The sequence below is a fragment of the Heptranchias perlo genome, chromosome 32 (assembly GCF_035084215.1).
Source record: "Heptranchias perlo isolate sHepPer1 chromosome 32, sHepPer1.hap1, whole genome shotgun sequence".
Taxonomy (NCBI): Eukaryota; Metazoa; Chordata; class Chondrichthyes; order Hexanchiformes; family Hexanchidae; genus Heptranchias; species Heptranchias perlo.
In genome coordinates, this window is record NC_090356.1 from 31960737 (window position 1) to 31974521 (window position 13785).

The window sequence follows — 13785 nt, forward strand, 5'->3', positions numbered from 1 at the left end:
TCCGCCAATGAATGAGATCATGACTGATCCATACCTCACCCCCAAATACCTGCCTTTGATCTGTTTCCCTTAGCATTAGAATTCTATGAATGAGCTGTTTATTGTTCACATCTCCAAACCAGTGAACTCAGTATAATACCTGAAATTGTTAATACTTCATTACCTCTTCATTTAGGTAGAAGTTAGTACAGCGAATGCCAAGCAATTGTCTCTTATGCTTATTGTCTAAGTCAGTGAGGAACGTGCTTGTAGGACTGATCTTCTCCTTGTCCTGCATGTTGTTTTGATAATTCTGTTGATCTGTAGTTGCATTCTATCAGGTAAATTCAGCACTCTTGCGTTTCCAGTGTTGAGCTGTGCTCAAATGGCTACAAGAGCAAGTCAACATTGGGACTGAAGATGATTGAATTTACCCTGATATTTTGTATCCATGTAGCAGCACGTGAAATGACCCACTCTTCGCTTGGGTTGGACGGCTTATCTTGTCCATGGTGATTTAAATACAGAGTTAATAATTAAGATTCATTGTTCAGTTCACTTTTGAAAGTTGAATCTCAAACCAAATTTTCTACTAACTTTACTGGATCATTCACCACAGTGAGTGTTCTCACTTTATTTTAATGTTTAAAATAATATTACACAGAGTGTTATTTCTCCATTTTAACAGTCAGATTCCCAGACCCAAAGATTTACGTCGACCCTCACACCTATGAAGATCCAAGTCAAGCAGTCCGCGAATTTGCCAGAGAAATAGAGGCGTCACGAATAAAAATTGAGAAAGTTATTGGCTCGGGTGAGAAGCTTATTTGTTTTCTTTCTTCTAACAACAGCTGTGATTATTGGAGGACCCCTTTGCTGTTTCTGTGTTTATTTATTCGTGGGACACGGTCGATATGGGCAAAGTAGTGTCTATTGCTCATCCCTAGTTGCTCTGAGGGCGTTAGTGGGTATTATTCCATCATAGGCAGTGGTGCAAAAATGGGCAGTATCGTGTCTGCCGCCCGCCCGACATTTGGCCCCATTGACTTCAATAGAACGGAATATCAAACTGGGCAGAGAGCAGGTGGCTAATGCAATGCCGCTCATTTAGTGCTGCTGCCTCAAGACAAATCTCGACCCCTTGGAGTCTACCAGTTTCTGTGTGTTGTTATTTATCGCTTTGCTGTTGTGCAGGTGAATTTGGTGAGGTGTGCTATGGTCGTCTGAAACTCCCAGCAAAGCGAGAGATCCCTGTGGCTTTAAAAACACTCAAATCAGGGTACACAGAAAAACAGAGACGGGACTTTCTGAGTGAGGCCAGCATCATGGGACAATTTGACCATCCTAATATTATTCGTCTAGAAGGAGTTGTTACTAGAAGTAAGTATTAGAATGGCAGTAATTTCATGAATAAATATTACTCGATTTAAGAATGAATGTATCTTACAGCAAAGTACTTTCTCTGGATATTAGAAACATTTCATCAGCCCAGAATTTCCTCGGAGCTGCTCCCTTGATTACAATGAAGTTACGGCAGCAGGGCGGGATCAGCTCTGAGGAAACTCTGGGCTATAATGTATAACTTGAAATTTACTCAAAAAATATTGTCAGCACTTTGAGGGTTAATGGTACAATCCCAGAATTGTTGCTGATGGTAAAGAATAAATAAGTCTTGTATCAGGTAATCTGGGGTACAATAAGTTTGAAGCTCATAAATACTAAACAGCATGACTTCTCATTAATTATGATAATTGGCAAAAGAACCAGGGTGGAGATGAGGAGACATTTTTGTTACGCAGTGGGTTGTTATGATCTGGAATGCGCTGCCTGAAAGGGCGGTGGAAGCAGATTCAATTATAACTTTCTAAAAGGGAACTGGATAAATACTTGAAAATTAGAAATTTGCAATGCCGTAGGGAAGGAGTAGAGGGAGTGGAACTAATTGGATAGCTCTTTCAAAGAGTGGCATAGTTACAGTGGGCTGAATGGCCTCCTTCTGTGCATTAAGATTCTACGATTCTAGTCTTGCAGAAAATGTCAACTCTTTTTTAATGAAATTTAGTACTGGTCTATTTTGTTCCATTTTCCCCCTCAATAGGTAATTTTTGGCCTTTATAATCCTATTGGATCCCTCGCCTGTTGACGATTCATATTGGAAATTAGGGTGGATGCTGCTCATCATTTTTGAACCATTTAAATTAACGATGAAAAAACCATGTGCAGAACATATCCAAATTTCCCAAACTTGCATACAGTGAGCAAAGCTTCCCACCACATAACCAGAACACGGCCCCTCAAGACTCTGTGATATACCGTGTACTTTAATATGTCTGTTGTTTGCAGTTCCCTTTACAAATAGAGCAGCTAAATAAAGCACTCTCTGTGCAATATGCCCTCATCACAACCTCCTTTCTGAATACCTCCCAAAGACAGCAGATGATCTATCATACTTTCTTCTTGCACTAAATACTGAAAAATATTTGTCCACAAACTAGTGCGACCCAATTTATCGAGCACGTGAATCAGTCCATCTCCAGTCACGTCTCAAAAGCTTGAAGCTGCTCAGGAAATTTGACACTGAAGGGTAAAGTTATCTCTTTCCAGATGTTAGGAAGTAACTATTCCGCTCGTATTTAGCACCTGTCAATCAAACTGATGGGTGATGTTCCCAAGTAGCCTTTATGTGATTGGTCAGTTAGCACGTACCTGCGCTGATAGCCAGTCTCAAGCAGCTAACGCGCTCCTCAACCAGTGGGAGAGAGCAAGGGGCAGGAAATCCAGCTATTTAGCACAGGAAAGTGGGACGTTTCTCAGGACCTGCCCCAAATTATTAGCAAACCAAGGCTGCTCTCAGGTACGGCCTATCTCCAGGTCTGAGACCGGCTCGAATTTCCAGTGAAGGAGTGGGTGCGTTGGGGGCGGGGGGAGCTCCAAAAATCGGGGAACTCCCATTCGGGTTCGGAGCCCGGCTCCAACCCGCAGACTTCCGGGTTCCCCACTGACGCGGCGCGCACGCCTCCCGAATGCGGAAGTCCCACTGGCAATTAAAGCCGGCGGGATGATCATTTACACAGTTGTTGAGGTAGTTTAAGTGCGTGAAGTACTTAATTTTCTCCACATTTTGGCGGGGGTGCGATTTTGAAGGATCCTCAGCGTGTTTCCTGTGCTGTGGGAAACACTCCTTGTTGCAACAGACGTGTTTCAGCCGTCAGCCAGTGGGAGATTCAGATGCTTATCTAATAGATGGGGAGAAAAAGTCATTTATTGCAACAGGGCACTCTGTTATTTCAGACTAAGTTTTTGCTGAGAGATCTTTGTGTTTTCACTGAAAATTCTTACTTTCCACTCAAAATTCTGCTGCTCAAACACATTTACCTACTTTGTGGACCCCCACAAACTCACACCGTCAGGATGGGGATGCCATGGCTACATTCACCACTACATCCGAGGACGAGCAACATCACCAGCCTCGCCAGGCACGGTGTCCACCTCCGCCACGTGGAGCTCCACAACACAGTGCTGCACCACAGGCACCTGCACAACAGCACGGAGGGCAACAGAGAGGGGCACCGCCTGAGGAGGCCCCATCCACATCTGCCACTCACATTGAGGAGGATGAGGAGGAGCAGGAGCAACCCGTGGGCAGAGCAGTGGCTCACCTGGCTGCTCATGAGGCCAGGGAGTCACTGATATGTGAATGGTTCTCTTAACATCAGACAGTGTGAAGAGTCCAGTCCTCACACCACCTGGATAGAGCAGCGCCCACACCAGCCCCCTCCCCCGCCCCCTGCACAAAACAGTCCTGCAACTACACCTACACCCACTGTAGAGTGACCCAATGGGTGGCATCAAGAGTGGGCGTTCATGGTGAACCTCATAAAAGGACCTTATTACAGAAGCCAGTCAAGAATGGCCAAGACGTGGCAGTAATGGTGACAATAATAATATTTAATGTGAGTTTAACAAAAAGCAAATATAAATAAACAAAATGCCCAACCGTCAAACCCCCTTGTGCATCCCCCTCGTGCTCACAAAACCTTCGCCTTTCTCTTCCGACTACTTCTACGTGGTGCATCCCCTGTGGCTGCAGCAGAGGTAGTGGCAGGTTGCTCTTGTTCATGCCCTGACCAATTAGATGCTTTGGGCCTATGCCCTCTGGGTTTTGGTGCCCATGAGGGCCCCTCCAAAGACTGCTCCACCTGCACCTGTGTAGGAGAAGACTCGGCCACTGGAGAGGAGGCAGCATTGCGGGTACTGGTTGAGAGGGGGGCAACAGGTGAGACATGGGAGCGCTTTGAGTGGCGTCCTCACTTCCATGTCCCCTTTCACCATCATCCCTCCCCTGGGCCAAGCCCACATCATTCCTACACTCTGCTGGACAACAGTTTGGAGGATACGTGTGATGCCTTACAAGGCCAGTGCTAGTGTATCTGCCTGTCTGTTTAAGGCAGCAGAATGTTGTTCACTGTGAGTCCGAATGGCCATTGTCAGGGCCTAAATGGACTCATTTGTGAGCCATGCTTGAAGCGCAAATGAGGCTAGCCTTCTCTCCATCGCAGACATTCACGCACTTACCCATGACAGTATCTCAGGGAGTTGCTCACGTCCCTGTGACATTATCTCAGAGATGCCCTCCTGTACCTGTGCCACCATTCCACTCATGCAGGAGTTGGACTCCTCCATCCTCTGCGCTATTGTGGAGAGTGCGCGTGGCACCTGTTCCAGTGCCTCACAAATGTGCTGCTGTCCCTCGATCATTCTCCTTTTAAAGGATGGCCCCTAGGGTTGAGCATCTGTGTCCAGCTGAGCAGAGCCTGGAGAGCAGTGCTCCCACCGACACGGACTCTCCATAGCTGCCCCTGCCACCAGTGTCTGCTCGTGCTCACATGTGTGGTACCTCACCAGGTGCCAACCCAACTAACTGAGGACGGGGACCCACGAGTTGTGAGTATCTGCGCTGGTGGATGGCTCGCTCAGATGTGACGGTGCACTCTCAGAGACCTCAGGTCCTCTGAGGAATCACCCTCTGCTGTCACAGCATTTGCTGAAGTCCCTGTAAGAGAACAGAAGGCAATATTTAGCATGATCACAGATGTATCATGTTGCGATGAGCATGCTGAGGTGCTGAAGATGGCAAAGCATGTTAACATCAATTCATATTGTATGTGCTGAATGTTAAAGTTCTGTCACCAGATGTTTGTCGGGTGCCAGTCTCGCGTCCCCGATGGACAGGCACTCGAGGGTTCGGCTCAGCCCCAGAGCCTCCTGCTCCATGTCAGTGAGGACGACTGTCTGTTGTGGACCCCCTCCGGTCCTCACCCTCTCCCGTGAATTCTGGGCTCTCTTCTCCTATAAGGGGAGAAATTGCTGACGCGTGACCGAGTGATGGTGACGTGGCCAACCGCTGAATGCATTGGTTTGGGTGCGGCTGACAGTGAAAGAGATGCATCAGAGGGTGAGTATGAGACAGAGCCATGACATTGTATGAGGATTGGGTTGAGTGGTAGTGATGGGGTGAGTAATGGGAAGGTGAGGAAGTGCAGGTAAGTTGAGGATGAGCTTTGAGGGGGTGTGAGGAGTGATGTGATAGAGTAGTGTTGACAGTGCAGAATGAGTTGGGGGGTGGGGGCGGTGATGTGGAAGACGTAATGTAGGAGAATGAGTAAGTGTACTCACTTTGACTGACCTAGTTAGGTCATTGAAGCGCTTCCTGCACTGGATCCAGGAGCGGGAGATGTTGCTGCTGCTGGTGACCTCCTCTGCCACCTCGAGCCGGGCCTTCTTGGTGGCAGAGGCAGGTCACTTCCTCCCGTCCGCCGGGTAGAAGACATCCCTCCTCCTCCTCACCCCATCCAGTAGCACCTGGAGTGAGGCATCGCCGAATCTAGGAGCAGTCTTTCCCCTGTGCTGCTCCATTGTGCTGTGTGGGTGTTTGCTCCAGGAGCAGCCATTGGAGGACTGCCCCTTTAAAAAGAGCTCCTCCAGCTGACAGCCTGTGATGCGGGTGCGCAGTCCGCCCGCTGCGCAGCTTTCGAACGGCAAACCCGGAAGCCTCGTTAAGTGGCTCCAATTGACTTGCGATCGGGTGGGAAACGGGCATTTTTTATTGGGTGGGTTATCCACTCGCCCAATCGCCCCACCCCCCACTGCCCCGCTGCCATCCCGCCTCCCTGCTAATATCAAGGCTAAGACCTCTGCTCCCAACATCTGACCCAACCAGGCCTGACCCAACTGCTGGTGAACCTGAAATATTGACACACTGATTGGTAATTTCACTGCAGCGAAACCTTCACCCTTCGATTTCTATTTGTCAAACTTGTGCAGGATGCATTCACGCTCTTAATTGCAAATAAATTGTCATCATTTGCTTCCACAAAATAATGTACCAGGTATTGACTCACACAAAATCAGTAATTAATCAAAAGTTATTGATGTGTAGGCCTCAACTGTGACCTCACCATTCATTCAATTCCTGAGAGCTGTTTCCTCCATTTCATTCATAAGAACTGAACAAAGCGACAAATATATCTGCACTGTTCAAATCAAAGGAAGCTGGCTTGAACTCATAATGGGTCAATTTGTCAAAGTAATAATGAAATACTCACACATTCAAATCTAAGTTTAAGTCAGCACCTTTATAATTTGGACAGGATAGACATATTTCGCACATTACAAGGCTTTGTTTCTTTAATGAATGAAATGAAGGGAAAGCTTGCAAGAAATCAATGAATGGTGAGTCTACAGATCCTGGCCTGCAGTATAGCCATTATATCGCTAACTATTGAGACTGCAGCTCTGTGTTGCAATCAAAGTGCCACAGATTGGCTGGGATTCCCCACTCCTGGTCTCGACACTCCAACACTTTCTGCCAATCACAGTGAATGGGAACAAACTCCCGGACTGATGAGCACAAAAGTGGAAAACGCCCACTCACCGTTGACTCGTAAACTTCACATCCATTCACAGCGTTCCTCCTGACCCCCGACCCACCATCCCCCTGACTTCCCGACCCACCATCCCCCCCGACTCCCCGACCCACCGTCCCCCTGACCCCCGACCCACCATCCCCCCGGCTCCCCGACCCACCATCCCCCCCGACTCCCCCACCCACCTTCCCCCTGACCCCCGACCCACCATCCCCCGACTCCCCGACCCGACTCCCCGACCCACCGTCCCCCTGACCCCCGACCCACCATCCCCCGACTCCCCAACACACCTTCCCCCAACCCACCATCCTCCCAACTCCCCAACCCACCATCCCCCTTGAACCCCTGACCCACCATCCCCCCGACTCCCCGACCCGACTCCCCGACCCACCTTCCCCCGACCCAGCATCCCCCCGACTCTCCGACCCACCTTCCCCCAACCCACTATCCCCCCATCTCCCCGACCCACCATCCCCCAACCCACCATCCCCCCGACTCCCCGACCCATCATCCCCCAACCCACCATATCCCCGAGTCCCCGACCCACCTTCCCCCTGACCCCCGACCCACCATCCCCCCGACTCCCCGACCGGCCATCCCCCGACCCACCATCCACTGACTCCGCGACCCACCTTCCCCCGACTCCCCCTACCCACAATCCCCCTGACTCCCCGACACACCTTCCCCCAACCCACCATCCCCCCAACTCCCCAAGCCACCATCCCCCTTGAACCCCTGACCCACCAACCCTCGACTCCCCGACCCACCAACTCCCTGACCCACCATCCCCCCGACTCTCCGACCCACCTTTCCCCAACCCACCATCCCCCCGACTCTCCGACCCACCTTTCCCCAACCCACCATCCCCCCGACTCTCCGACCCACCTTTCCCCAACCCACCAGCCCCCATCTCCCCAACCCACCATCCCCCATCTCCCCGACCCACCTTTCCCCAACCCACCAGCCCCCATCTCCCCAACCCACCATCCCCCATCTCCCCAACCCACCATCCCCCGACCCACCATACCCCCGACTCCCCGACCCACCATCCCCCCGACTCTCCGACCCACCTTCCCCCAACCCACCATCCCCCCATCTCCCCGACCCACCATCCCCCCGACTCCCCGACCCACCGTCCCCCTTGAACCCCTGACCCACCATTGCTCCCCCCCCTCCCCCCAACCCGACACGCTCATTTCGCATCCTCTTGGGGCAGTCGGGTGCCCATGATACATTGCTGGTGGCACGTGGCACTTTATTTAAATTAAATGACCTCCGTGCTGATCCCAACAGAGGTCGGCAGGATATCAGGTTCCCAGTGTTTTATTGCTACTCAGCCTGGCCTTCTGTTCGAAAGCTAACACCAGATCTGAATGGAGACAAATATCTGCCTTTTGATTTAATCCTCCCCTGAGGACTACAGAATGAATTTCTTTCCATCTGACTTCAACAGCCATTAATAAGCTATCAACTAACCTTTAGCAAGGAGCTGTTTCCTCATTGCTTTCATTAATTGCCTTTCAGTTTGCGAGGAATGCTGCAAGTATTAAGAATTATAATGTTCTGAGTAAATTTACCACAATGATCAGTGTTCTTCACCATTTTCCATCGCTCTCCTGACTTGTGCCTTGTCGGTGTTGGAGAGGCTTTGTGGAGTCAGGTGGTGAGCCACTCGTGGTAGAATACCCAGCCTCTGACCTGCTCTAGTAGCCGTGGCATTTATGTGGCTGGTCCAGTTGAGTTTTTCAATGGTGACCCCCAGGATGTTGATGGTGGGGGATTCTGTGATGCAATTGAATGTCAAGGAGAGGTGGTTAGGCTCACTCTTGTTGGAGATGGTCATTGCCTGGCACTTGTGTGGTGCAAATATTACTTGCCACTTATCAGCCCAAGTTACACTCTCTTAAAATTTACTTCATGAGAGAAATTGACCCCTTCGGAGCAGGACTGGAATGTTCGGCCCATTGAGCCTGCTCCACCATTTTAGTTGCCATTGGCAGCTCCTTGTTTTTAATCCCAGATTCCACTCTTTTCTCTTAATACACTTATTTTCCAAGTAAGTATCTATTTCCCTTTTAAACAACTCAATGACCTTGCATCTACAGAATCTGGGACAGTGTGTTCCCTATTTCCCTGACTCTTGGTGTAACTAAATTTTTCCTGGATTCACTTTTACTTAGATTCTAAGCTCCTGTCCTTTTGTTTAGGTTCTTCTTACACGGTGGAAATTCATTTCCCCATCTATTCTGTCACTTCTCTTTGTTATTTTAAACATCTCAACCATGTCTCCCCTTAACCTCCTCACCTCCAGGGAATATGACCCAAGTTTACCGGTCAACATAACTCAGTCTCTTCATCCCAGCTATTGTCCTGGTGAAAGGTCATTGGATTTTCTCCAAGATCAGGTGGGCTCCATTGTAGCTTTCCCTTGACAGGGTGCCCATAACTGAACACAATATTCCAAATGAGGCCCGACCAGCACTCTATATAATTGCAGTAACACTTCCTTGCTTTTATATTCTAAACCTCTTGTGATAAGGTCATCATCCCATTGGTCTCTCTGCCCCCTGTGAACCAGCTTTTAATGAGTTATTTATGTGGAGCCCTATATTCTTTTGTTCAGCTATCCTACCTGGTGCTTTCCCTTTTAGTTGATCTTTCATCTGTCATTCTCGAATCCAAGGTGTGTTCTCTCACATTTCATTACATTAAACTGCATCTGCCAGTGTTCTGCCCACTCACTTTCTCTTTGCAATTTTCTGCTCTCCTTCACTCTTCCTCCTGGTTTAGCACCACCTGCCGACTTTGATACATCTCCCAAGTGATACGCTCAGATAGATGTCCCCCACCAGCACTATGTGCAGCCAGCGCAATCAGGAAGAAGTCTTTAAATTTTGAGTCCGTGCAACGTGAGGGCCTCATTTCACATGAGAAAATTAGTAAGGGCCCAGCAAAGCCTGATAGATGGCTTACATCAGGGCACCAAACAAAAAGCACAGGGCCGATGTGAATGGAAAAAGATTTAATTCAGACCACCACCACCAAATAATGCAGATGGAAGCAAAGTAATATAGCAACAGCCGAGCTTTCATCTTGTGACAGGGGATGCTACCAGAAGGAGCAAGAAGAGTGTATGGGTGACTGCCGGGGGGCCAGGGATACCCCTCGCTGTCCTGACTATTGACACCAGTCAGGAACCCTCACATTGACAATGGAAGACAGTACAATGAGGTTCACCCCTCCACCTGAATTCTTGTGGGACATACCACTGGGATTGCTGAGGCAGCGCTTCCAATGTCTGGACAGATCGGATGGAGTCCAACTGTACAGCCCTGAGATCCCAAGATCATTTGTGTTTGCTGCATGCTGCATAACTTTGTCAATAAATAGAAGAGGAGAAGCCATGTAGCCAGAAGGGCTGATAGGTGACCTTGTACCATTCCCGTAGAGGAGGATGAGGATGAGAAATGGCTCGGCTGATGCACTCAAGGCAGCTCTAGTGCAGCAAGGGCTAATTGACCAGACTTTTAGTTAAAAGTAACTCCGCATCCCCAAGATAAACAGCCCCATGTGCCTCTCTGTACTCGACTCACCCCGCACCAACACACTGGATCTAATCCCCTCTACCATTCCTACATGTTTGCCCCAGCACCATCTGTAATCTTCACCATCTCATAATCTTTCTTCTGTTCAATAGACCTGCACTAAACATTCCAAGGGTGAAATTCAACTCACAACTGCCCGTTTTTCCAGCGTAAAACCTCCGAATATCATGTTCCGATTCGCTGCGCCCGAACTGCGCCCGAATTGCTCTGGACACCATATTGGCTCAGACAACTTTTAGTCATCCAGGTTGCCGGCCTGAAACAAGCATTAGGCTCCTTAAATATGCAAATCAGGTTCTAATTTTGGTTATAGGACCCTGTATGCGAAATTCTGGTAATTGTACAAGATCTTGAGTGGACTAACCAGCAGTCCTTGAAATGACCACTCAAACAACGGCCTAGGAAATTTTCAGGGTGTTGAGGCCCAGGAGAAGCAGCAGACCAGTTGGGCCGAATGGCCTGTTTCTGTGCTGCAGATTCGATATAACTCAGTGCCGAATTTAGCTCTGGCCTCAGGTTGGCACTTGCTCCACTGACTCACCGCCCGTTTTGGGCACAAGTCGAACTTCTCTCCCACTATCTCTGCGTTTTCAGTCAATTACCATAACCATTAGACTACTGTAATCCTAATTTAACATACCAATCAAAACAGAATTGTTCTACTGTGATTAAAGCAATATTTCTCAGGATTTTTTGTATGAAACAGATATAAGGCAGTGCTCACAGCGGCCCAACAATGAGGGAACACATGCAATGCAGAAGTCAGCATTGGGGATGAGGAAAAGGTCCAGGGGATTAGCTGAAGTACAAAATCAACCAAGGATATGGGAGCATTGATTGACATGTTGTTCAATGTCTGCCACAATGACACAATGGTAATAGTATGGATCTGATCATCAGCTGATGGTGAACACTAAAATCACCAAGAATAATGATTATAGGAGAGGGGAAGTTCAAGTTGATAGATTTGAGTTTGCTAAGTTTTAGAGAGTGATGAAGGTTAGGAGGGACATCGCGGACAGCTGGTGAATTTAGTGAGGTGAGAGAGATATTTTAGCCACCAGAGGTCGAATTTAGATGATTCAAGGGAGCTTAAAGAAATGTCACATTGAAGGTAAAGGCACACAACTCTTGCAGATCGGAAGTTGGAGTAGAGGATGAAAGAGGAAAATTAAAAGGAGAAAGAGGCAGAAAGAGGTGGCGAGTGAGTTTCAGTAAGAAAAGGTAGATGAGGGCGGGATTGCTGGAGATCAAACTGGACAGAATCTAGATCTGAGGACCTTCTACAAATGTTAGAGAAGTGCAGAATATAGTGAGACAAGCAACAGGGCTAAATCATTTGCAGAGTGAATTGAAATCTAAATGGGCATCACGTTTAGGGAGAGCAGAAAAAGAACATTCTAGAAAGGTTTACAAGGCTGTGACAGTCAATCAGAGTCAACACTGATTTTTCAGAGGTCCATTGTCCCGTATTCCCACTTCCTGTTAACCCTGCGTGATGCATCTCCGTTGATCATAGAATGACCCTGTGTTCAGTCCAGGATGGGCTAATTTATGGACATCTCATTTCCAGGTAAACCAGTGATGATTGTTACAGACTATATGGAGAATGGATCACTGGATTCATTTCTGAGGGTAAGTTCATTGCACTTAAGCTATCAGAATATTAAACCAACTTGGGTTCATACTTCTCATATAACCTTATTAAATGTAATTTTTAAAAAGCTATTCATACTGATCGTTATGCTGAATATGTGAGTTAGATAGTTTTTGGAGGCAGTATATAATTCCTGACCTTTGGAGCTAAATTAAAAGAAAAGAAAATATTCAAAATGAGAAGAAAATCAAATTCCTGACTGATTCAATTATTTTTCCGATTTCTCTGCTCTTTATAAACATGTTTACCTCTTCAGTGAGTTTACTCAGTGGAACACTCAAGTGAAGTAGGGCTATATTTTATAGCTGTCAGGCTTAAATATTTTGTTCTAAATTAGGTTTTGCAACCACTGCCATTTGTAATGTGATTGTGGATCAGGAATTATGCGTAGAGTTCAAAATGTGACTCAAATTTTATTTTAACACCGAAACTAGCTATTACTAGAAATGGATCTAACCCTGAAAAGATAACATTATTTTTATGCTCACTCATACTGAAAGTCAAATTAGAATGTCAGTGAGAGGAATAGCTAAATCAAAACATCCTGCGGAAATGTTACATTCAGTGGTAATCAGGAAATGTTATTAAAATATGATTTATATATTTTACTGTGTTTTCAGCCAAAACCTCATATATACACAAGAGCAATACATCCTGAAATTTTAATGCCATTTTCATTCCAGTAAAACAGATTAAAATTATATGAAGAATATTTCTTGTTTTGTGTTTATTCGGATGACTGATAACGGTGTTTTTCCCCCCTTTTCTTTATGCTTTTCTCCCTTTGTAAACTGCCTGTCTCCAGTGAGGAGGGCAGGGTGGCCCCGATCATTGCCTGCATGGTCATTACCACTGTCCGGCCAGCCAGCGGCAATTACAGTTCGAGCGGCACGAGCTGTGTACGGCAGGGCTTCAGTTCCCCTGCTTGTCTGAGAATAGGCAACAGCGGAATCTCTGGCAAACCCAACCCTTAAACTTGACAGCTTCGGAGGGAAAGGGGGGGTGGTAGGAGGTGGGGGGAGGGGAGCAAACACTAGAGCTACCAGACCCTCCAGCATTCTTCAAGGCTGGCAGCTGTTTTCTGTACTCTGTTTAAAAGTAGAGGTGCACCTGTCTCCTTACATTTGACGCAAATAGTATGCTGGGGGTAAGTAGAAGAGCAGATCTAGATGGAAGTAAGCACCTTGCAATTTAAATCATGCGATTTCATGATCCCATACTAAACCATCCCCAACCATTCTTTAATAATCCTTGTTTGGCAGAAGCAGTGATTGGGCCTTTTCCTGTGGGCGAAGCCTGTGTCATTGTTTTGTCTTCTGGAAGCTTCTGTGATGCCGCAGTTATCTAAGCACCCTCCAATCTTTCCCTCCTATTGAAAACTCAGCTCAGATGCAGTAACTCCTCTCTCTGGAGATTGTTCATTCCCTCATGGGATGGGGATGATGCTTTTGCCAGTGGGTATACCAGCCATTGCCGAGCAACACTAAAATATAATTCACAATAAACAATCCTTAAAGGGCATGTTCGACTCAAATATATGAGTCTGTTTCCTCGAATACACTTAAGAAATGCTCACCTAATCTGTTAAAGGTGTTAACTCTATAAAGTGAAACTGGTT

At 47.4% G+C, this 13785-nt stretch overlaps 1 protein-coding gene across 2 annotated transcripts in view; it reads left to right on the forward strand.

The window, feature by feature from the left end:
• LOC137301214 (ephrin type-A receptor 8-like) overlaps positions 1–13785 on the forward strand; it is a 112978-nt gene that overhangs the window by 38883 nt on the left and 60310 nt on the right. For both annotated transcript variants that reach the window (XM_067970691.1, XM_067970692.1), the window contains exons 7-9: positions 668–793; positions 1174–1359; positions 12084–12145. In XM_067970691.1, the coding sequence (XP_067826792.1) occupies positions 668–793; positions 1174–1359; positions 12084–12145 (374 nt within the window). The remainder of the gene's footprint in view (positions 1–667; positions 794–1173; positions 1360–12083; positions 12146–13785) is intronic.